General features: G+C 41.4%; 1 protein-coding gene across 4 annotated transcripts in view; it reads right to left on the reverse strand.

The window, feature by feature from the left end:
• Nucleotides 1-4,517: 4,517 nt before the first annotated feature.
• Nucleotides 4,518-23,821, reverse strand: part of Ptpn12 (protein tyrosine phosphatase non-receptor type 12) — a 43,494-nt gene continuing 24,190 nt past the window's right edge. For 3 of the 4 annotated variants that reach the window (XM_010636921.2, XM_033756546.1, XM_033756544.1), the window contains 9 exons: nt 22,524-22,601; nt 22,326-22,424; nt 19,387-19,472; nt 14,855-15,810; nt 10,949-11,026; nt 9,589-9,656; nt 8,731-8,761; nt 6,034-6,117; nt 4,518-5,395 (listed from right to left, as the gene is read on the reverse strand). In XM_010636921.2, the coding sequence (XP_010635223.1) occupies nt 5,334-5,395; nt 6,034-6,117; nt 8,731-8,761; nt 9,589-9,656; nt 10,949-11,026; nt 14,855-15,810; nt 19,387-19,472; nt 22,326-22,424; nt 22,524-22,601 (1,542 nt within the window). In that variant the 3' untranslated portion in view covers nt 4,518-5,333. The remainder of the gene's footprint in view (nt 5,396-6,033; nt 6,118-8,730; nt 8,762-9,588; nt 9,657-10,948; nt 11,027-14,854; nt 15,811-19,386; nt 19,473-22,325; nt 22,425-22,523; nt 22,602-23,821) is intronic. The other variant, XM_033756547.1, reaches the window with a different exon arrangement.

Here is a 23,821-nt window from a genome sequence, read left to right on the forward strand (position 1 = left end):
ACCACACATACATACAATTCAGACTAAAAAAAATAATAATAATCAATGAATCAAAGATCTGGTTCTTTGAACAAACAACAAAACAGACAAATCCTTACCTAATCTTCCCCCCAAAAGACACAAATCAGTACAATCAGAAATGAAAGATGCAATCTCAACACTTCCACAATCCAGATTAGCAACTGTTTGCACACCTGCATGCCAATAAATTTGAGAACTGAGAAGAAATGGATAGATTCCAAGGTATATAAGAATTACCAAAATGGAACCAAGAAGATATAAAAACCCTGAATGATCCAATAACATGGAACTAAGCAGTAATAACCTAGTAAGAAAAAGCCCAGGTCCTGATGGATTCACTGCTGAATTCTACAAGATTTCAAGGAAGAATTAATGTAAATATTCCTCAAACTTTTATTTTGAGACAGGGTCTCTCTGTACTTCAGGCTGGCCCTAAGCTCTGTATGGACCCCAGGCTATCACTGAGCTCACAGCAATCCTCCTAACCCAGCCTCAGGCTCTTTAATAAAATTGAAAGGGAAAGGGAATTCCCAAAGTCATTCCTGGAAACTGGTATCCTGATTCCAAAACCAGACAAGTATCCAACCAAAAAAGAAAACTGGAAGACAATCTCTTTAATGAATATAGATGCAAAAATCTTTAACAAGATATTGGCAAATGGAGTGCAACCAATCGTCAAAAGGTCATACATCAAGACCAAGTAGGATTCATCCTAGAAGGGCAGGATGGTTCAACATAGGCAAATCAATAAATGTAATATATCACATAAACAGAATCAAGGACAAAAATTACATGATCATCTCAGCTGATTCAGAAAAAGCTACTGACAGGGCCGGGGATTTAGCTCAGTGGTTCCAGCACCTGCCTCACAAGCACAAGGGCAGTTTGATCCTTAACCAAAAAAGAAAAGAAAAAGCTGCTGACAAAACCCAACATCCATTCATGATAAAAACTGAAGAAACCAGGAACAGAAGGACCTTATCTCACTCTGATAAAAGCCATTTATGACAAACTTACTGCCAACATCATATTAAATAGGAAAAAACTTAAAGCTTTCCTTCTAAAACCAGGAACAAAACAAGGATGTCCACTATCACCACTCCTGTTCGATACAGTACTTGAAACATTAGGCAGAGCAATCAGGCCAGAGAAAAAATAAAAAGGGCATGTATAGGAAAGGAAGAAGTCAAATTATTATTTGGAGATGACATGATTCTCTACATAGAGAATCCTAAAAAGTTTCATGAAGACTCACAAAATTAGTAACCAAATTCAGCAGTGGTTATTAAAGGATATAAAAATCATACAAAAAGATCAACTGCGTGCCTGTAACACCAATAATGAAGTCACTTAGAAGCTAAGGAAACAGTACCATTCACAATAGTAAAAAAAATAAATCCTTAGGAATTACTTTTTAATTGAGTTTTTTTTATTAATTTAATTTATTGGTACATTCTAGGTAGACAGTACAGTCACATTCATTACTGGGATCTCGTACCTTTACATGCCAGGTCTTGGTTCCCATTTTTTCCCCTTGTCCCCACCCTCCCTTCACCCCCTCCTCGCCTCCCCAATTCTCATTTTAAAATTGAGTTTATTGGCCCTTAGGAATCACTTTAATCAAGGAAGTAAAAGACTGCTTTAATGAAAACCGCTATACTCAGGAGATGGAAGACACCAGAAAATGCGAAGATATCCTGTTCCTGGACAGACAAAACCAATATAACCAACATGGCCATAATTCTAAAACTGACATAGATTTAACATAACCTCAATCAAAATAGCAACAGCATTCCTCACAGAACTAGAGAGAACAATCCTAAAATTTACATGGAACAAGAGACTGATTCTTGTTACCCAAAACTGCCAAAGTAATCCTGTGTAACAAGAGTAAAGATCATAATCCCATTATTTGAAGCTATATCACAAACTTACAGTGATAAAAACAACACAGCACTGGTACAAACACAGACATGAACACCAATGCAACAGAACAGAGGATGTAGAAACCACCCCAGGGACAGGTGGCTATCTGATCTTGGACAAAGGGGCCAAAAATATCTATTGGAAGAAAGCCTCTTTACTAAATGGTGCTGGGAAAAACTATTCATACGCGGAGGACTGAATATAGACCCATCTATCTCACCATGTGCTAAACTAAAAAATGGATTAAAGATCTAAATGGTTCGCTGGGTGTGGGGGCACACGCCTGTAATCCTAGCACTCGGGAGGCTGAGGCAGGAGGATTGATGTGAGTTCAAGACCAGCCCGGGCTACAAGGTGAGTTCCAGGTCAGTCTCAAATACATAGTGAGACCCTGTCTCAAAAAAAAAAAAAAAAAAAAAAGATCTAAATAGTAAAACAGAAACACCAAAACTGCTGGAAGAAAAAATGGGTAAAACTCTTGAAGACATAGGCCAAGGCCTATGTTTTTTAAAAACAGAAGCCCAATGGCACCAGAAATAGTACCAAGAATCAACAAATGAGAACATACCAAATTAAAAAGCTTCTGCACAGCAAAGATAACAATCAACAACGTGAAGAGACAACTTACAGATGGGAAAAACATTTTTGCCAGTTATTCCACAGAGGGCTAATATCTAGCCTATACGGAGAACCCTCAAAATTAACCCCCCCTAAAATAAAAGACCCAATAAAAAATGGGTAAGTGAAATGAAGACACTTCTCAGAACTATAAATAGCCAACAAATAAATGAAGAAAATGCTCTTAACACTGCTGCCCATTAGAAAAATGCAAATTAAAACAAGACTGAGATTCCATCTTACTCCAGAAAGAATGGCCAGCGTCAAGAAATCAGGTAATAAATGTTGGCAAGAGTACAGGGAAATAAACGAAGCCTTCTGTATTGTTGGTGGGAATGTAAACTAGTACAATCACTATGGAAATCAGTGTGGAGAGGCCTCTAAAAACTAAAAATAGAACTTTCATCCAGCCTCTCTATTCGGTCTCTTCCCAGAAGTGTTAAAGATATCACATTCCAGAGACACACGCAGCACATCCCTTCAGAGCAGCACAGTTATAAAAGCTAAATCTTGGAAGCAGCCTATATTACAGATGAACAGATAAAAATGTGCTATTTCCAGACAACGTACTCCTCTGACACAAAGGATAAACTTAAGTCATTTGTAGGGAAATGGATGAACCTTGAGAATATGTTGAGATAACTCAGAAACAAAAGTTTAAATATCATGTGGCCTTTCTTATATGAGAAACTTACAAAGAGCAAAATAAAATAGGAAAAAAAACATAAATTGTGTTGTATTCAGAAATGCAAAACTCAGCAACAATGAACAATAAGCAACGTCTACAAATGAAAATTTCCAGAGTCCAAGAAGGAAGCTTCTTGGTGGCTACTGCTATTCCACTGCCTGAAGGAGAGGCGGTGGTGTACACACAATCATGTGTGTTACAACTAACATGATGTTCTCACTCATCTAAATACATGTTCTATTTCAGGGGAGACAGTCTAAGAAACTCCTCCCTAACAAAAACAAAATCTGTATAAATGTTTTTAGGACCAGATTACTTAGCTTACTCAGTGTGAAGTGGCTAAACTTGTTTTCAGTTATACTGTTTCAGCTTCACTTTTATGATGAAAATGCCATGTACGGGAGCCTCACGTCCTATGAACGGCAACATGTTCTTACAGTGGAAACACTGGAACTTTAAAAATTCTACCATGTTCACAACGGGGCCTGAAATTTGGATGTCTCACTGCCAGGTGGCTTGAACCACCAGTCACATGTGTGTCTATCCCACTGAGTGGCTTTTTATTAATTTTAGTGGTAAAAGGACTGATAAGTGACTAAATCCATTCATACCACCAGTGGTACAAGCGGCCCAATGACTCAAACTAGTGGAAACATGTTAAGGAATCAACAGGAAGAACATTTAGCTTTAGAAACTTTAACACAGGATAATATTTTCTTCTCTACAACAATCTACCTTCTCATGATTACCATATCTCATTTTTGTTTCAATTTCTTAATTCTTTTGTTTGCACAGGGAAAATATAGACACATATCAATTCCAACTCATGATATCAAAATCAGACTTAGTATTTATAGATGTAACCTGTGCTCTAGTCATGCCATAGGAAGAAATAAGCTCTCCTTTCTGACCTCACCTCTGGTGTCCCACGAGGCTCCCAGAAGATTGACAAGGATGAGAAAGAGGTCTAGGGCTCACTTGGGGCTAAGGATTTAGATCTTCAGTGCCTTGCCTTTAGCAGAAGTCCTCCTTCCTTTTGTTTCTGAGCTGAGGTATCACTAAGTGGCCCAAGCTGACCTCAAACTTCTGAGCTTAAATGATCCTCCCACCTACCCCTCTTGAGTAGCTGGGACTTCAGGAGCACACCACTATATCCAGCCTCCCATTTCTTAATTCACAGATTAAACTTCACTCATACTCATGACTTAAAAAGTAAGTCTGAGCAAGTGAGAAGGTGACAGAAGGTCTAATGTCCTAGGAATGAAAAACCAAGACAACATGTAGGCACTGTAAAATTGTTTTGTTTTTTAATGGCAGGTCAAATATCCTGAAACATACACATATTCTGATAGTCTTCTAATCCCAGTTGAGTTCAAATATTAAAGTAACACACATGACCTAAGAGAATTCAATATTGTTCCAAGGCACTTACTGAATCTCCATGACTAGATGAAAACAACAACAATTAGGATGAACAATTAGACGGTATATAATATAAAAATAGCTTTTTTTTTGCTTACAATTTACAAAATGTATTATTATTACAATCTTTGATCTCTGATAACCTGCAATGCTGGCTGGATGAATCCAGCAATTTTAAAATTCAGAAACTATTTTCTAAAACTTCAGGGCAAATAATTTACAAATAAGGTACACAAAAATTTAGATCATGCAGAAATTTCTTACATCTTCTGTTAATATTATTTTATGACTGCAACTTTATCAAATTATATACCTACTTGCCCTGTACATATACAAAACAATGCATACATGATAAAACAGCAAAAGAGTAGTCCTTAAACTCAATTTTATCATAAAAGTATTATTGTATTAACAGGTCTACAAGCAGCGTGTAACAGGGTTAAGAGATATTAAGGCAATAATACTTGAAATTACAAAATAAACCATATGTAATACTTTTTCCTAATTGTAGTATAAGGCAGGTAGATGGTCCCAGAAAAAAAAAGATTAAGGTAACAATCTACACTGCTGTTAGTTCCACATTTTAAAGATGGAATACTGTAAATCTCGCATTCACTGGCACTTGAATTTTCCAGTATGACTGATTTAGCTCCCTGAATCATGTCCATTCTGAAGGTGGGTCTCTTGGTCCTCTGGGTTTTCCACAGCGATTACCAAAACCTGTGGTGAAAACACCAACGTAACCGGTCAGTGTTCAGAAACACTTTTATACTATTAAAACCACATCCAGACATCTTCATTTTGTCAAACAAGCAAATTTTGGGGCAGGAATTTGGAGTATGAACCAAACAAAACTTTGTAACTACAAACAACTATAAATTTATTGTGGGTAACTGAAAATAATTGCTTCTTTAAAAAAATACAGTGGCCAGGTGCAGTGCTGTGCACCTGTAGTCCCAGCTACTTGGGAGGATCCCTTGAGTCCAGGAGTTCAAGGCTGGGCAACATAGTGAGACCCCACTAAAAAAAAATTCCTAAAAATCTGACGAACTCATCACAAATAATAATAAAAAAAAAAACTCACATATTTTCACCGTTCCAACACCAAAGAACTGCTTATAAATTACATTTATATTTGTTTTTAATCTCAGTGGGGAACAGAATAAATCATTTTATTCTTACTGATTCATCCCAAGCAACTTTGATCACGTTTTTCCCCCGGCAAGCATCGTATCAGAACTTTAGTAAATCATAATAAAAAAGACTGACAGTTCTTCTTTAAGGAAATTCAGGAAGAATGGTGAATGACTTTCATGCACAGCCACCAGCAATAACAGGTTTTAAAATTAACACATTACCAATATCTGTGGCTTCTGCTGGACTTTCTGTTATCTGATCTTTCTTGTCACTTACAGTCAGTGGAGATCCTGCTGCTGGACGATCTAAAATGCAAAACAGAGCTCTTAATTAATCACCAGCCTTTGTAGCATCAGACACAGAACACTAATTGTTTTACTGAGGCAATGATTATAAAGAGCACATTTTAGCTGGTGCACACCTGTAATCCCAGCACCCTGGAAGGCTGAGGCAGGAAGACTGCAAGTTTGAGCCCAGCAGGGGCAATTTAATGACTTATAGAGGCCCTATCGCAAAAATAAGAAGGACTGGGAATGCCAAGGCCCTGGATTTAACCCCCAATATAACACACACACACACACACACACAGCACAGAGCAAACTTTGCTTCATGGTCCTCATAATTTTAGAAACCCCAATAAATAGAAATATAAGGGCAGTAAGCACAGGAAACCATGTTAGGTTCTCCAGACATACCTGCAAATGTTCAGCGAGCACTTCTGCAATGCGCAGATTCTCACGGTGCTCTTATTTCAGAAATCTGGATCTTGGCATAGTGTATTTCGTAAAAGTAGCTACATCGTGTGCATGTGTTCTAAGACAGCAACTGCAGCTGAAATGCTCTTACATGGAAATCAATGCCAAGCAAGTTTGTAGTTAATTAATGTACTTCTGCCCCCAAAAGCAGTGATTCTTTTGAGTCTTAGGATTTTTAAATTACAGTTGGTTTATGCATTTAATTATCAACACATAAGATTGGTAATGAAAGAAATGAACTCATTCATTCTTTTACAACCTTTTCAGTATCCCCTCTGCCTCTGTGAGAAATCCTTCTGGAACACTAGAGTATCAAGTCAATCTCAAGACGCTTATAGTCTACAGAGGACCACAAGGTGTAAAAGCCATTTATTCTGATCAAGGTCATATGAAAACTAAACAGTAACAGCAGCAGCAGCCAAGAATGGTATTAAGCCCTGTGGGCTGCAGACTGAACCCCTGGCTGAGGAGAGACAGACAGTCAATTAATTATTAGAGCAGCACGGGAAGTCTTTAATGAAATTACACACAAAGTGCAACAGGGATGGAGAGGCACGCAGATGAAACTAGTGGAAGTGAGGTATTTAGGGCCCCGTAAGGAGGAAAGATAATTTTATTTTTTGGTGCTGCAGATCGAATTCGGGACCTTGTACTTGCGAGGCAGGCAGCAGAACCACTGAGCTAAGTCCCTGGCACGAAAGATAATTTAAAAAAAATTTTTTTTTCTGTTTCGGTATTGGCAATCAAACCCAGGGCTCTGCGCTTGTCAGGCAGGGCTGTGCTGCTGAGCTCCATCCCTGCCCAGAAAAGATGATCTAGTCTTAAGGCCTCTCTATGCGCTCAGTGAAGTAAAGACCATCTAAGAGTGAGTGGGATCAATTGCTTTAGAGTAGGGGAAATGGGGAGGGTGGGAGCCAGAGCAGAGGTGGCGAACCCGTGGCACACATGCTAGAGTGGGCTCCCTAAGGTTCGCCAGCCCTGAGCCAGAGCGTGTAAGAGAGCAGGCAGTGCTGAGGGTGCAGCTAGCAAAGCTTAACCATACTCCCCAGCGGCGCTCAGTTATCCTGAGGGACCGAGCAAGACACATGGGAGTTGGGAGCAATTACATGGAGGACAATCTGAGTGTTAAGTTTTACAGAGAAAGAAGAAAAATCAGGAGCTGATGGATTGAGAAAATTAAAAAGTAATCAAGGAATCCAGCAGCAGCAGTTCTAAAAGCAACAGTACCAGTCAACTATCCTGTGACAGATGCAGCGTTTGACTCATGTATCAATGTTGACTTTCATTAAAGTTTTGCAGCAATCCTCTAAGGTGGGCACTATTATCTCTATTCACAGATGAGAAAACTGAGGCTCAGAAAGATTAGGTAACTTGCCCAAAGGCACACAAGAAAAACAGGCAAAAACAGGATTACAACTAGGTAGCTCAGGCTCAAAAGTTTTTGCTCTTTGCACTGTAGTACGGTGCCTCAGAAAAAGAGTGTAACAGGGTTCATGAGATGGAACAGATCCTTCGGGCCACGATCTAGAGTGAAGCACAGAAAGGGCTGAAGCAGACTGGTGACAACAGCTGGCTGAACAATGCCTGGCCAGTGTGCAGAGCTCAGTGATAAACAGCCGGCTGCTGCACGAGTGCCACAGGTTCGCCACCACTGGTACAGGCTGACCTGTGGGTGAGCTGCATGCCGATTTATAGAAAGTAACAGTATCTGACCTATTTTAGAGCGACAGTGAAAGTAACATGATAAAATTGCTTCCAACTTGGCATTACAGTCATTGATTTAAGATACATGATGTTACTAATTTCCTAAAATAGATGTAAGCATACGACAAGGAGGATTTCTAAAACAAATGGTTCTTATGGACCCAATTCCACCACTTTGGTAAATCTGGGACATTTACTCAAGTGAGTCCAACTTCTAAGTGTGTGTGTTCAATCCCCATCCCAGGGATTGAAGGTGGGGTCCTGTGCTCCACCACCGGGCAGGGGGCAACACCCACAGCTCCTAAGCATTTATAAAAAATGAAAAGTAAAATGCAGCTGATGTCTAAAATAAAACATTTTCCATTAACCTGTAACTATGGTAATGTGTTCCCATGACCTCGCAGATCAATCATCTCTGGAAGTTGATAGCAAAAAAGGAAACAGTATCTAGTGACTTACCACATTTTTCACTTCCAGAGGTTATCAAGCCCTGCAAGGGAGACATTGAACAGCGATTACAGCACATCCAAGTCACAGTTTAGTAGTCAGCTGTGGGTGCAACTACCTGGGAAACCAAGCCTATCAAGATCTCAATGTCACAAGGAAACAAAACAAGGGTGTCTGCAATTAGGCTTAACGTTTTTTTTTTTTTTTTTTTTGGTACGGGGGATCGTACTCAGGACTTTGCGCTTGTGAGGCAGGCAGCGGAACCACTGAGCTAAACCCCCGGGCCCTAGGCTTAACATTTTTAAATGTTACACTGTTTTATACTGCGAGGAGAAGCTTCTTGATAAAAACTCGGACAGTGGAAGCTACTGCACAGTGGAACACACAGCTGCATTTCATCCATGGCATCACAGATTATTAAGACAACACTAGGGTGACATCATTATTTTATAATGCCAACTAACATGATCACATTATTTCAGAGATATTATAATAGCAGAAAAAAATTTAACTATCAAAACATTCCCTAAAAAATCCAAGAGAAAAACCTAAAGCGGCCGGAAGAGTTATACTGGGGGGAAAGAACCTGGGATAGTACTGTGACTCCCCTAATAGTTATGCTCACATCTCCAAAAGGACGGGGAACATGGCATAATTTGCAAATTGAGAAAACAACACCCACGATGTTCTTATGAAGGTAGGTTGTCCCTTTCAAAAATTTCCTATCTTACATTTTATATAGCATGAATGATATCAAAACTTATGAACTGTATATAATGGTACTAAGATGATAGTATTATAACCAACAATTGTACAGTAAATTGGCAAGCATAAATATTAAGCTATAGATTCTCCAATAAAAAGACTCACTTCAGACTGTTTTTGCTCAGACCATTTCTGACTGTGAAGTTCACTCCATTCAGATCCTATAGGTACATCTGAGAGAAATAAAATCTTGTAATTAAAATTATACTTTGAATTCTTTTTTTTTTAATTAAAAAAAAAATTTTTTTTTTTTTTTTGAGACAGGGTCTCACTATGTAGTCGAGACTGACCTGGAACTCACTATGTAGCCCCAGCTGGTCTCGAACTCACAGCGATCCTCCTGCCTCAACCTCCTGAGTGCTAGGATTACAGGCATATGCACATGCCCGGCTTATACTTTTAATGCTTGAAATTTCTTTGCATTAAAGTCCATACAAAAACAGGTCCTAAGGGCCGGGGATTTAGCTCAGCAGTTCGGTGGCCTGCCTTGCAAGCGCAAGGACCCAAGTTCAATCCCCGGTACCAAAAAAACAACAAAAAAACCCCCAGGTCCTATATAACTTTAGAAACTATCAGTTGCATAAAATGCAGTTTCTATCCATTCTATCCAACATCTGAGTTTCCTTCTTTAAACTGATTTCGACATCATCCTATCGTGATCCAGAGATACCACGACAGACTTGGGTAACTGAAGTAGTCTGCTTCGCTGTTTTCAACATCCTTAAATGCAACTCAAATTAATAATGCACTGGCAATGACTCTCGGTAGACTGTGAGCATCTCCAGAGAACACGAGATGCTGTAATGTTCACACTGCTTCTCCTCTTTGTTAGAAAAGGAACGGAGAAGGACGTCATTCATGCTTTGAAGGATGAGGCTTTTTCTCAGTTCTTACTAGCTAACCCCAGTGGTCTTAAACACCAACAACACCAATAACACGCTGACCCAAAATCCAGACTGAATGTTAACTTACATTAAAAAGAGAAGCAATGATATAAAGCTCTCCTTAATGCTACTTTTTTTGTTTTTTGTTTTTTGAGACAGGTCTCACTATGTAGTTGAGACTGACCTGGAACTCACTATGTAGTCCAGGCTGGTCTCGAACTCACAGTGATCCTCCTGTCTCAGCCTCCCGAGTGCTGGGATTACAGGCATGCACCACCACGCCTGGCTTTCCTTAATGCTACTTCTAAAGAATGCAAAGATACCAATTGCAAATGTATTTATGATTGCATGTCGATGAACTCCATTATCTAATATATAGTTACTACCCATCTTAGGAAGTAAAATTAAAAACAGTTTTAAAGTATTTTTCAAATAATCAATGAAAAAAGCATGTGACTAACAATTCAAACCTGTTTTTGAATTTGATTCAACACATAGTCACTAGATTACAATCAGCCATGTGCTCTAGAGTTTATTATTACAGTGTAAAGTAAACGCAAAAACAGAGAAGAGACACTCACTATGTTCACCTGCTAGTACAAAAGATTCAGGAGTTCTTTCAGGTAGGGGAGGAGGTGAGTCTTCACTAACATCAACATCTGAATCAAATACATAAAATTCAAACAAATTATTAAAAATTAAAAACACGTCATCCAAGCAAAACCAGAAAGCATCTTTGGGACATTCCAGAAGTCCCTGTCACCACTATCTGAGAGTGTGAACAGACTTCTTTGAGAGGGTCTCCCGAGCCCACTTCCCTGGTGGGGAGTCCCTGCTGCTGTCTCGTGCTGCCTGCACTGGACCGCTCAGCCCTGGTGATTTCCACCTGCTGTGCACAGTGCCTTCTCCTGTTTGCTTCTTAATCTAAAGCATTTCAGGTAGCTGTGTATCTTTTCAGTCATGTTGTAGATACCAACAACCAAAGTGAAAAGAAGTGCTGGCAGTTTTTCTAATACATAAAAGTATAGCTATCAAACATTTAATGCCTTGTGAACAGGGGCATCTGTCTGTACTCTCAGAATATTGATTAAAGTCATACAAAGGATTTCACCAGTAAAAGCAAACTTAGCTCCTGAAAAACACAACCAACATACCAGGTAAGCCTTGTTGCTCAGCCTGTAACTGAAGATAGCTTAGAGTACTCAACCTGAGTTTCCACTGGAGAAGAAAGCATGACCACTGGATTCCATGCAGACACTCAGGGTGGGAGGATGGGACAGAGAGAGCAAAGATGAAGATCCTGTACAGCATAGTTTGTCTGCGCCAGGCACACTGTCCTCTTATAAAATGGCAGTGGGTAATTTAGTGAGGCCATGTCTCAAAAGTGTGGGGATACAACTCAGTGCAAGGGCTCGAGGTTCAATCTCTGGTACCACAAAACAAATGGCTGGGCTTGGGGGTGAACACTTGTAATCACTGCACTGAGGAGCCTGAGGAAGGAGGATCACAAGTTTGAGGCCAGCCTGGACCACATAGCCAAGTTCAAGGCTGCCTTGGACTTTACAGTAAGACTCTGCCTCAAATGAAATAAAACAAAATACTATACAACACACACGTCTTAGCCATAATACTCTGCTAACTCACCACATTAAAAAAAATAATAATAAAGAAAGAAAGAAAGAAAAATCAAGAAAGTTTCCAAAACCACAAGACAGCTCTGAGTGCTGGTCCTCCTGTACAAGAAAACATGGACCGACCAAGTCCTCCCGGGAGAAGGCTCCAGACCATCAGCACAGTGGACATGGCCATGCGTCTCCTGTGTGCCTGTCCCCTCAACTCCAGGGACGAGGAGGCCGTATTTATGTGCGTCTGAGAGTCCTTCCCTGGCAAAGCCATCTCACTGGCAACAGCTTCGCCTCCTAACTGGGCCTCAGCCTGCCCTGTGCCCTGATCACTGTGCACGGGCAGACTTCTCTCAGTCACACAGCTGTGCAAACCCCGCACTGTGGAGCCCACTGGCCACTCAGACACTTTCAAGAGGCCTCAGACAGACTGAAACCAGAACCACTAGACCCTGCTGGGCATGCAGAAGGCCCAATGCCAAAGACAAAGAACAATAATCTACAAGGGAAGTAATAAATTATAAAGCAATCTACAGGGAAATGATGAGCAACAATTGTTAAGTTGCAGCACTGAATATCACAATGGGAAATCTGCAGGGGGAATCAAATCACAACCAGTGAGGGCACAGGAAAGGAACACTGATGTCACATTCACAGCTATCTTGGTTCTGAAACCTAAATAAACCTGCTAGAACAGAATCGAGCCTAACTATCCTTTGTACCCATCATCACAAGCCTGGTCGTGAGGCGAAACTTCTACTGAACGATCGTACCACACCCTTCCTGTCCTCACCAAACTGTGTTTCCAGTCAACAGTTAAAAAGAAAAAGGAAAATCCTCTAGGGAGAAAAATCCCAAATTAAAATCTGTCTACAGAGCCAGGGATTTAGCTCAGTGGTTCTGCTGCTTGCAGGCACAAGGACCCAAGTTCAATCCCTGGTACTGAATAAATAAAATTTGACTATATATTTTCTTGTATAGTTACAACTTGGTAGTTACATTTCCCACTCTTAAACTGAAAGAAGGGAGATTAAAAACTGGTACGTGTTTATTAAGATAGCCATTATCTTCTAAAGATCCTTCACGTACATCAAGAAATAAGCTAACTCAGAGTTATGGCACACTGTTAAAATCCCAGGATGCAGGGAGGCTGAGGCAGTAAGTTCCCAATCTGAGCCCAGTCTGGGCACTTTCTTTTCTTTGCCCCTCCTTCTTTTTCCCTCCCTCCCTCCAAGCTGAGGGAGAAACTGGCTCTGCAGAGGGGGTTGGGGCTGAGTAAAAAAGAGAAAAAGCAATAAAAGGATGCCCTGGAGAAAGCAGGGTAGGCTACCATGAAGAAAGTCATAACAGCCAAGCCTAGGTAATTTAGTAAGATCCTGTCTCAAAATAAAAAAATGGGCTGCGGATGTAGCACAATGTGAAGGCTCAGGATTCAGTCCTCAGCGCCAGGATGGATGGATGGACAGATGGACAGATAAATATAGATAAATGGAATTCCACAGCTTAACAGACTAGCTTAGACCCTCATCTACTCTATGAAATACATTCTCAAAACACATACATATGTATAAGTAGGAAGATAAAAATACCATAGCGTTGGCAGTAATATATATGTAATATTATTATGTATTATGTTACATATATTATAATATATATAGCATATATAGCATATAAATATATACACCCTGGTTTGCAAGTGCTTTTGTTTGCAAACAATTTGGTTCACAAACATTAACATTTGGCAAAATTCTGTTTTTGTTTGTGAACTCTGAGCCATCTTTCCCCCATGAACATGAACATGGACCATCTTTTCCAAGATCGGGGAATGAATTCAGTTTGGGAACCGAGGCACCATTGTACTAGGTCAGGAATACAAAAAGAAGTCACTTCTCAAGTTCACAGCAACGACCGTGCCTGCGCATCACAGGAACCGGTCTGCACATGTCACTGCAGACGTTCACCCACATGTGAACGACCGCCAGTCGTCACTGCAGGAGCACAGGCTTACATGCCTACTCTCCAAGCTCTGGCCTGCCTAGAAGGCAGTCACGATTATCCACAGCCCACGGAGAGGAGCGAAGGACCAGTGATACCTCCTGGGAACCAAGTCCATGAATGATCTTGGAATGCTGAGACTTCTTAGAGAAGAGTAATTAACTAGACAGCTTTGACGACGAGGTATGTATACACACCTCTCACTACTGGATGGATTAGGCTGTGCAGTTCAAGTCTTCCAATATCGCTCTTGGGCTAGACTTAAGGTACAAAGTAACATCATTTGCCAAGTAATTTTGAAGAAAGTTTTTTAAATAAGTATTTTTCAGTTAAGGAAACAGAGAAATAAAAGATAAGAGTTGATTCTGAGAAATAAAGGTGAAATGAAATATTCAACCAACATACAGTACTTATGTCACTGCTACTTTAAGCAATTCTATTTTCCTACATTATTTGTAAGTATTCAATCAGATAATGTTTGGACTAACACAAAACACTAAAAGCTGAAACAGGGGAAGAAAAGGCAAAGAGATTCTCTAGTCCCAGCACTCTGGGAGGGTGAAGTAGGAAAACTGCAAGTGCAAGAACAGCTTGGGCAACTCTGAGACTCTCAAGACAGTGTATTTAAAAGGGGCCTGGGGACTGGGTTCAATCCTCAGGGAAGGAAAGCAGGGAGGGAGGGAGAGAATTCCAACCACGAAATATCTTGGAAAGACAGAACCCCTAATACAATGTGATCAAATGAAATAACAGCAAGTACAATCTTATTTTTAAAAACTCAGTATCTGAAGCTATTCTATTTTGCTGCAGGCTCTACACCAAGGACCGAGACGAAGTGTGCAGCGTGGCCCACACCGGGTCCTTCATTACCTTTGTCAGCACCTGGACACAGCGCTCCCGCCACGTCGTGTCCAGCAATGGACATGGGCACCACCTTCCTGGCGGAAACGCTCTCAGTACTGGTGGCAGCAGACACTGTGGCACTTGCTGTTGAAATGCTAGTTTTGTTCTTGGTCCCAGCACCATCAGAGTTCCTGTCATCTGAGTCCGAGTCATCCGAATGAAGAGGGTTCATGAAACTCAGGGGGACCTGGAACATTGGCGAACCAGTGGGCTCCTCGTCGCGGTCCCGGGCTTCGCCTGGTGTGGCGGGGTTGGGGCTTGAGCTCAGAGTTTTTGGGGCCAGACAGTGACTACCTGGGGACCTGTCTTCAGAGGCGTCAGGGGCAGAGGTGGCGTTTTCAGGTCTGTGGAATGACCACGCCGCGTGTCCCTTCCTGTCGAGGGGCAGGCGGTCGGGCCTCGGGGGGGTGTCTGCACTCAGCCGGGGCTCTTCACTGAGCTGGGGGGTGCTGCAGTCCGCACAGGAATTCAGGGACAGGTCATCGGCTTTCACATCCCCAGCACTTACCTCGGGGGACTTCGACACTTTATCAGCTGTACAGGATGAAGCAGATTTTATTTTAAATGCATGTCCTCTATTCAAGAGTGTGTTCCCATCAAAACTTTTTGGTCCCTCTTGGAGAGGGACCTTCTTAATTTCAAAACTTAAATTTCGTTCCAATTTTTTATCTATTTGTTCAGTTGGTGATTCGTTTTTCCCGGGAAGGTCTGCTGATTTATTATAGTTTCTGTTGAGGTCTGTCGAATGCTGTTCCGACGAAACCATGTGCAACACTGGCTTCGGGTGGTATCTGTCGTTGTCCTGCCACACCGTAGTGACCGTGGGGAATGCGGACGGGGGAGAAGGTGTCAGGATGGGCGGCACTGGGTGGGGCTCTGGAGGCTGAAGGATTTCTTCCTTCGCGTCTCCTTCCACAAGACAACTAGAAAACATGAACAGAGTATTTAAGAAAGCCTTTCCCTCTCAAAATAAGTTGACAGACGACAGTAAGATAACGACTATTATTTAAAGACATTAGAATAGCTATAAATTTAAAAATGTAATTTGTCAGACTGAGAAAATTTAATACTTTCTAAGGTAATGCACACACACTGTTTAAACACTCGTGGAACACAAGACATTTGAAGAAAAATTCAGTGTGACTCCTCCCCTCCAGGGAATTTCCTCCACATCTCAAAGGGCATCTTCATTTCCCAGACCCCCTCTCCCGACGTCCTGCTGCGGTGTCCTTGTGCTCACCGCCACAGTGCTGTCTTACTGCACTCTTCCTACGCAGAGCCCTCGGAGACTTGCCACACCACGGCATCTCTCCTCTCTGACTCGCTCCTCGGATCTTGCCCCTCCTCTCAGCGAGATCAAGCTCTCTGGGGGCTGTTACATGACTGACACCTGGACCCCAGGACCACACTCCCCCAGCCACACAGGCGGCAGCTCCAGACTCTTTCCCAGGCAGGCCTGCTCTGCCTGCTGTGTCCCCCCTCTGATGAGCTGTGAGCTCTACCTGCTCTCCAGAACTCTACACAGAGGGCAAGCTTCTCCAGATTCAAAGCTACTCACGGTTTTATTCCTTTAAAACAGAATCTCACTAAGCTGGCTCTGAACTTGTAATCTTCCTGCCTCAGCCCCCCAGACCCTGGGCTTAAAGATACATGGCACCACGCTGGCCTTAAAGGTGGAGTTTTTTAAAAAGGCATAGTATTCATGGTATATCCCCTAGGAGACAGGATTCCAGAAGCCGAGTCAGGTGTGGAAACAGGCAGCTGGGGACCTCTCCACCGCACACACAGGCTCTTGCTTCCAGTCAGGCACATAAACTACAAGAGATGGACCAGCGACTCTGAGGCCTGTTGGGCGATGCGTGCACAGCACATTCTAGTGCTGAGTACACCGTGGTGCTGGAAGGAACACCTGCCCTCACCATCTGGGAACCTCTGGGGTTCTTTGAAAAGAACCATCTTGCTCCTTAGTGGCTGCCCTCACCTAAAGAAAGCAAGTGTTAGCTCTCTCCAGTCTGCTATGTCTGTTTGTGTTAGCTGATGTGCTTTCCACTGTTCAAATGTGCTATCATTTCCCCCAATTTTCTGTTTCTTACATTTATTTTATTTCCCTCCCTATCATTTTAGGGAGTTTGGGTGAAAGACCACAGTTAAATGTGTTATATAGCCAATAGTACTGTTAAAGCTTTAAAAAGTAGTATCTGTTCATGACGTTGACAGGAAGGTAGTAAGTGTATCTTTGGCTACTCCGGTTTGGTTGATAGTTACACTCTCAGATTTTTCATTTTTTCCTGTATGTGTCTGTCAGGTCTGTTGAAACAGAGTTTAAAATGCTTATACAGTACTTTCATGTACACAAAAATGACAAATCCAGTCACACACAAGCACAGGAAGTCACACACTGATTTTCCAGTATAGTGACAAATGTTCATTTTAAACTAAAGTGCAAGATCTGCCAATAACCTGGACATGGAGCCCACACCTAGGATCCCAGCACTCAGGAAGCTGAGGCAAGAGGATCCCCGCTAGTGCAAGGCCAGCCTGGGCCACACAGTAAGGTAAAGCCAGCCTGAAATACATAGTGAGACCTTGTCTCAAACATACAAACAAACAAACAAAAAACCCAAACCAAACAGTATTAAGATTAACCAAATAAATCAGGTGTGGTGTTGCAAGCCTGAAATCTCAGCACTTGGGAGGCTGAGGCAGGAGGATCGCTGTGAGTTTGAGACCAGCCTGGGGTACATAGTAAGTTTCACGTCATCTCAACTACATAGTGAGACCCTGTCTCAAAACAACCACAAAAGACTGACCAAATAGATACTACAATATGACTTGTGTAATCCTATCCTAAATACCATTCTTAATTCACCTGTTCTGGAATTTTTTTTACCTCTCTCAAACAAAACAAAATATCTGGAGTCCTATCATACACACACTGGGCATTTTCCCATCCCAAAAATAACAAACAACACATTTAGTTCCCTAAGCAGTACTGAAAGACACTGAAAAATATGGCAAGAAAGGGAGCCATGCTGTGAAGGCCTAGAATTTCATGCTACAAGTTTGGACTTAACAATAAAGAAAATTTACATTTAATTTGGCCAAGTCTCTCCTCTTTTTTTTTTAAGAGTAGGAAAAATTTATTGAGGGAAAGAAAGCTTCTGTCTAAGACAGAAGGGGGACTGGAAAGTGGGTTGCATGCTCACCCTACCTTTCCCAAGATGTTTTATACAGCAAAGCCATGTGATGAGACGGGTACAAAACTGTAAGACCCAATGGAAAATTACAAGGTGGGGCAAAATCATGACCAAACTAAAGGATTACAAGTACAGTCCCCACATAATATTGATTAAATGGGGGTCACATGGGGAGCAAGTGTACAAGGATTTTCAGTAAGGGTGGGGGTCAGGGATATTTCCTGGAGAGGCTGGGTTAAGACCTTGGCCCCCCCGTCCCCTACCCAGGTGACTGATACCTATTGATATCAAACAATGCTATTTACCCCTAGGGGAAGAACAACAGTATAGTAGTTTTTCTCCTTTTACGTATCTTGGCCAAGTCTTAATTTGAAACAGCACATAACTTTTGTCTCAAAGTGAGGTTTTATGAAAATTTGGAAAAATTTATTTTCTTAAAATAATACAGGAATAATTCTAAGTGGTATGGAAAGATTATGGAAGAAAAGGAACAACCGAGAAGGTAGAATACTGTGCTTTAAAAACCCAGAACTTCAGCAAGGCCATGGTGGCACACACCTGTGACTCCCCCAGCTGAGCCAGGAAGAGCACAGGCTTGAGGCCAGCCTGCGCAACTCAGAGAGACCCTGTCAGTGCTGGGGCGGTAGCTTAATGGCAGCACTTGCCTAGGCTTGGGCTCAGTACCCAGGGTTGCAAAACAAAACCACCCCAGACGCCAGGGCTGGGGCAGCTCAGCAGAGCCACATGCTTTGCATGCTGGATGGAGGTCCTGGGTTTAGTCCCCATCCCCAAACAAAAAGCATAGGAAAATCCCTGTGTAATCCCACTTTGTGGCACCTATAGCTACCCTGAAAAAGGAAGAAGGGGGAAAAGGCAAGACATGTGTTGTTTTAACAGTTATTAGTGAGAGCGGTAAAAGAGCCAAGAGAAACAAGTCCATCTGTGCTAGTAACAGAATTATTCATCTGCACATATCTTTTCCTACCTGCATAGGATCCTTGGCAAGCATGACTGGTTCACTCATTGTAAGAAAATGGAAATTATTAGAGCAGCAAAATTTTAACATGTATAAAAACTAGTCCATTGGTGGGCATACTATTACATTTGTGGGCATACAGTATACTACTGACATTCTATCAAATGAAAATTAGTACAACAGTAAGCAATCAACTGCCATACCTACGCTACATCCTAAGAAAAAGAACAGTATGTCAGTTGTTCTGAAATATGAAAATTTGCTATTAGAATTAATGGTCAGTAAAAATACAAGTATCCTTTCGAAGAAAATGTTGGAAGCCATACCTGCGAGTCCGTGGGGGTTTTGGAGGAGGAGAATCTTGCTTTTCAGTATCTACGGAGCTGATCATATTTTCAGGGGTAATTTCATTCTGCCAAGGGAAAAAAAAAGCTTCACTAAAAGAAGAAAAATAACTTCCTGTTCACATATTTCAACTAAATTATTTTTAGCTTTAAAAATTTTAAAACAATGCCAATTTTGCCAAATAACAAAATGTGTCCTACATTCTGGCTCTGGGTTTTAGCCTAAAGGACCAAACTTGCAGAAATCTGCATCCAAATACAGCTCATCACCAATTACCAAAAAGATCAACCGTGCACTTCAGTGCCTTTCAAATGCTACTCTAAAAAACCAGACTGCCCAAGAAAACAAATAACCAAGAAGACAGCTTTTCTTCAGGAACTGCTATGACCAGGGTAAGAGGGGTCACACTGTCCTAACTTCCACTACTGCCTGCACTTTTAAAGCAGGTTCCAGCACTGTTTTAAAAATTCCTTGCCCACTCTTCCTATTAGGGAACACAGCTCTTGGATCAGCAATTGCACAGACCCCAAAGAGGAGGAGAGGTCCATCCTGGGACCAATGACATCCTCACCACACACAGCTACAAGAATCTCAGAGAATCAGGGCTATGAAGAGAGGAACTGCGGAACGGTTACAAAGGCTGTCTGGGTCACTGCATTCTCAAATACCTCCCAGTCGCCTACCCAGGCACCTTTATTACATCTTCGATAATTCATTAAAAAAATTGTGTGCATACACTATCAATAAGGAACTGTAAAGCTGTTTTGTGTCCATTTGTGTTGTGTTTGAATCAAATGGTGTTTCTCACTGGTCACAATGGTACTTGCTTAAGATACCAGCTACTTGGGAGGCTGCTTAAGTCCAGCGGCGGTCTGAGAGGTCAGTCTGGGCAACATGGGAAAACCTCATCTCAAAGCAAAAGCAAAAACAAAAACAAAAACAAAACACCATTCCACCATGCCTTTTGTGGCAACTTCGTCTTTCTGTCACTTCAAATACTTATAACTAAAGCCAACAGAGACCACCACCTCCCAGTACTGTTCGGAGCAACCGTCACGTATGAAGAGGGCCAGATAGAGCAGGCTTCTCTGTGCTGGGAGGGTGAAGGCCCAGGATGAAGAGCCTTAATTTGAAATTCATCTTACATTTATGAAATAACGTTTTAAGTATATCAAAATAGTGAACATCTCCTTTTATATAAATTATACCAAAGAATCGGGCTGAGGATTAGCTCAGGGTGCCCACATGTGCTTCACAAGCACAAGGGCCTGAGTCTGTTCCCCGGTACCAAGGGGAATACAAAACAAAAGATTCTATTCCATATTATGAAATATTTGCTCATAAACAGAATGGTTATTTGACAGGCTTGAACTAAAGGGAGAAAGAGATGGCGACATGCAAGGCCTTCTCACAGGGCAGCCCTTATGTTAATGAAGGGAAAAGGCCACCCACGCAAAACTTTCAAACCTACAGTTGTCATCTTGCTGACAAAGTAAACACTGAGCCCCTAGTATCACTGGCAAGAATGAGGTTAACTTAACACCCTGAGATCACAGTTTAGGTAACAAATCACTCATTTGGCAAGTGAAGATATTTTAAACAAACATTATGGGAAATGGACACAATCATTTCATGGGGGAAAGGGAAACCAAAAGTTATAAAATTCTGCAATTCATAGGTTCAGTGATAAAGATGTAAGAAAACTCTACCAAGGATATAGCTCAACTCCTTGAAGGACAAGGTGATTCTATATAAAAACAAAATAACAAACTATTAGAAAAGAGAAAGAAATGAAAAACAGTATTTTTTGTCAGGTCACAAGTTTGAACATCTAATAAGATCTCTCGGGGCCAGGGATTTAGCTCAGTGCTTCTGCTGCTGCCTGCCTCACAAGCACAAGGACTGAGCTCAATCCCCAGCACCAAAAAACAAACAAACACACCAAAAACAAAAACAAACAAAACAAAGACAAAGACAAAAAACCCCAAACTCTTATGGCTAAAATGACAATGAATTATAACATGCCAAAAAGAGACTTATTAATGGCAGCCCCATAATTCTGCTTAATTAAAAAGCATAGCATATACCCAAAGGGCTATAAAATTCCATGCCAAGAACAAAATAAAATTTACATAGAATCAACTTACAATTATTTAGGTGGGGGTAGAAAAGAGCAATACAATAAAAATTTTAAGAAGTGATTTATATTTAAAAAAATTAAAAATAATTATAACTTTTGACCTAAGATCTTTTTTTTGGGGGGGTACCAAGGATCGAACTTGGGTCCTTGCGCTTGTGAGGCAGGCAGCGGAACCACTGAGCTAAATCCCCAGCCCTTTTTTCCCAGTTTTTTGAGTCAGAGTCTCACTATGTAGTTGAGACGGACCTGGAGCTCCCTATGTAGCCCAGGCTAGTCTCGAACTCACAGCAATCCTCCTGCCTCAGCCTCCCAAGTGCTGGGATTACAGGCATGCGCCACCATGCCAGGCCCCAGATCTTCCTTCTTAATGAGATATTTATCTATTTCACACTTTTCCTCCTGCTTCATTTACATTATTCAACTTGGATTGGAGTCATCAAAAACCCATCATGCTAGAGGCAGAAATTGAAAGAAGGAAATGAGTTGTTACAGGTTAGATAAAAACAGTAACCTACATGGATAGTCTCATGTTGAAAAGCAATTTAACAAAGCTGGGCGTGGTGGCACACGCCTGTAACCCCAGCACTCAGGAGGCTGAGGCAGGAGGATCATTGTGAGCTGGAGATCATCGTGGGCTGCACAGTAAGTTCCAGGTCAGTCTCAACTACATAGTGAGACCGTCTCAAACAAAACAAAACAAACAATTTAACAATCAAGCTAAATACCACATCTTGTTCAAAAGTAAAATTATGCTAAAATTCACAGATCAAGAAAACCTACCCCTTCATCAGTAATTTTCTGGGCTCCATGAATTTCATACAACTGCAGCTGTTTTTCAAATAGCTGTGCAATAGCTCTATGAACAAGCTCATATTGCTCCTATTAGGAAGATAAATGACACATGGGGGAAAGATTTAAATAAAATGAGGAAGCATTTGATAAACAATATCGCTTGTAAAATGAAATACACAATTGTACCTTTGTTTGAACTGCAGAATGCCTCTGTGTTCTCATTTCTTGTATTAAATTAAATACATTAAATTCCTCTGGTATTTTCTAAAACAAAGAATTCAGTATAGACATTTATCAGTTTTCAACAACATCAAAACAGGAAAATATTCATCAACTAGCAGGGCTGAGACACCTGCGGACATCTGTGTCCCTACCATGTGACAGACACCGTGGGCAGCACTGCGGACTGAAAGCCAGCTTGGTCCTCAGCAGCGCAGCCCAGGAGCCGGTCTATGACAGACAGGGCAGGAAATACACACGGGCACGGCAGACTCCAGTGTGGCTTATCCAAGGACTGAGACCTCCACGTGGTTAAAGAGGTGGAAGGGGAGAGGAGAGAGGGGTCTGGGTCACACTGTCAACACTGTAAGGTCTGATTTCCTCCCCAGGCCAGCGCCTCCCAGCCTGGCTCGGAAATGAGCAGTGACAGGAGCCAGGTGAGAATGTGGACACCACAGGCTCTGCCGTGAAGCTGCCCAGACAACTCCTGTACACGTGGAACTGCGACTACGGCACGTGGCAATCTCGCCATCAGCGCACTGACACTGCTGACGTTTCTATCAAAAAGATGAAAGTGAACAGAGGAGAAGCTGGTTGAGGTTTACTGAAGGAGAACTGTGAGAACTTGTGAAAAATAAGCGTATTCTGGAATAACAAGAAAAGTTGAAAATTATTTGCAAGTTTACTACTTTGAAGTCTTTATAGACATCCAGAGATTTTTCCCATCTGCTCAGAACTAAGGCCTAAGATTGTATTAATGTTAAAGACAAATTCAATCAAATGGGGCCTGTGATCAAAATATGCAACTTCTGAAATGTTTTGAACACTTCAAAATTCTGAAGAAACTTCTGAAATTTTGTTGGCTTGCATTCATTTAAATGACTCTTCCCATAGCAGTTTAATCTCTGACTTTCATACTAAAATGACAAAATCTTAATTAAAATTTTCATGGAGTTACTGCAGTTCTTAAGTGATACAAAAATAAAATTCAAACCCGAGGACTTTTTAAGGCACTATTTGAAATAAATATTCCCCAGAAAAAATAAAAAATAGAACGAGAAGCAAAAAAGGGAGAAAGATGTGGGAAGAAAAAAACGACAAGAAAAGAGAAACTAAACACTGCAGTGACTTTTATTTTCCAACACAGACTGACAGAGAGAAACTGTAAATCTACTCAGGATTAAAAGTGTGGGCTGGGGATTTAGCTCAGTGGTGCCGCTGCCAGCCTTGCAAGTGAAAGGACCCAAGATCGATCTCCAGAACCA

This window comes from Fukomys damarensis, unplaced genomic scaffold (assembly GCF_012274545.1).
Source record: "Fukomys damarensis isolate Sample0158 unplaced genomic scaffold, DMR_v1.0_HiC HiC_scaffold_4, whole genome shotgun sequence".
Taxonomy (NCBI): Eukaryota; Metazoa; Chordata; class Mammalia; order Rodentia; family Bathyergidae; genus Fukomys; species Fukomys damarensis.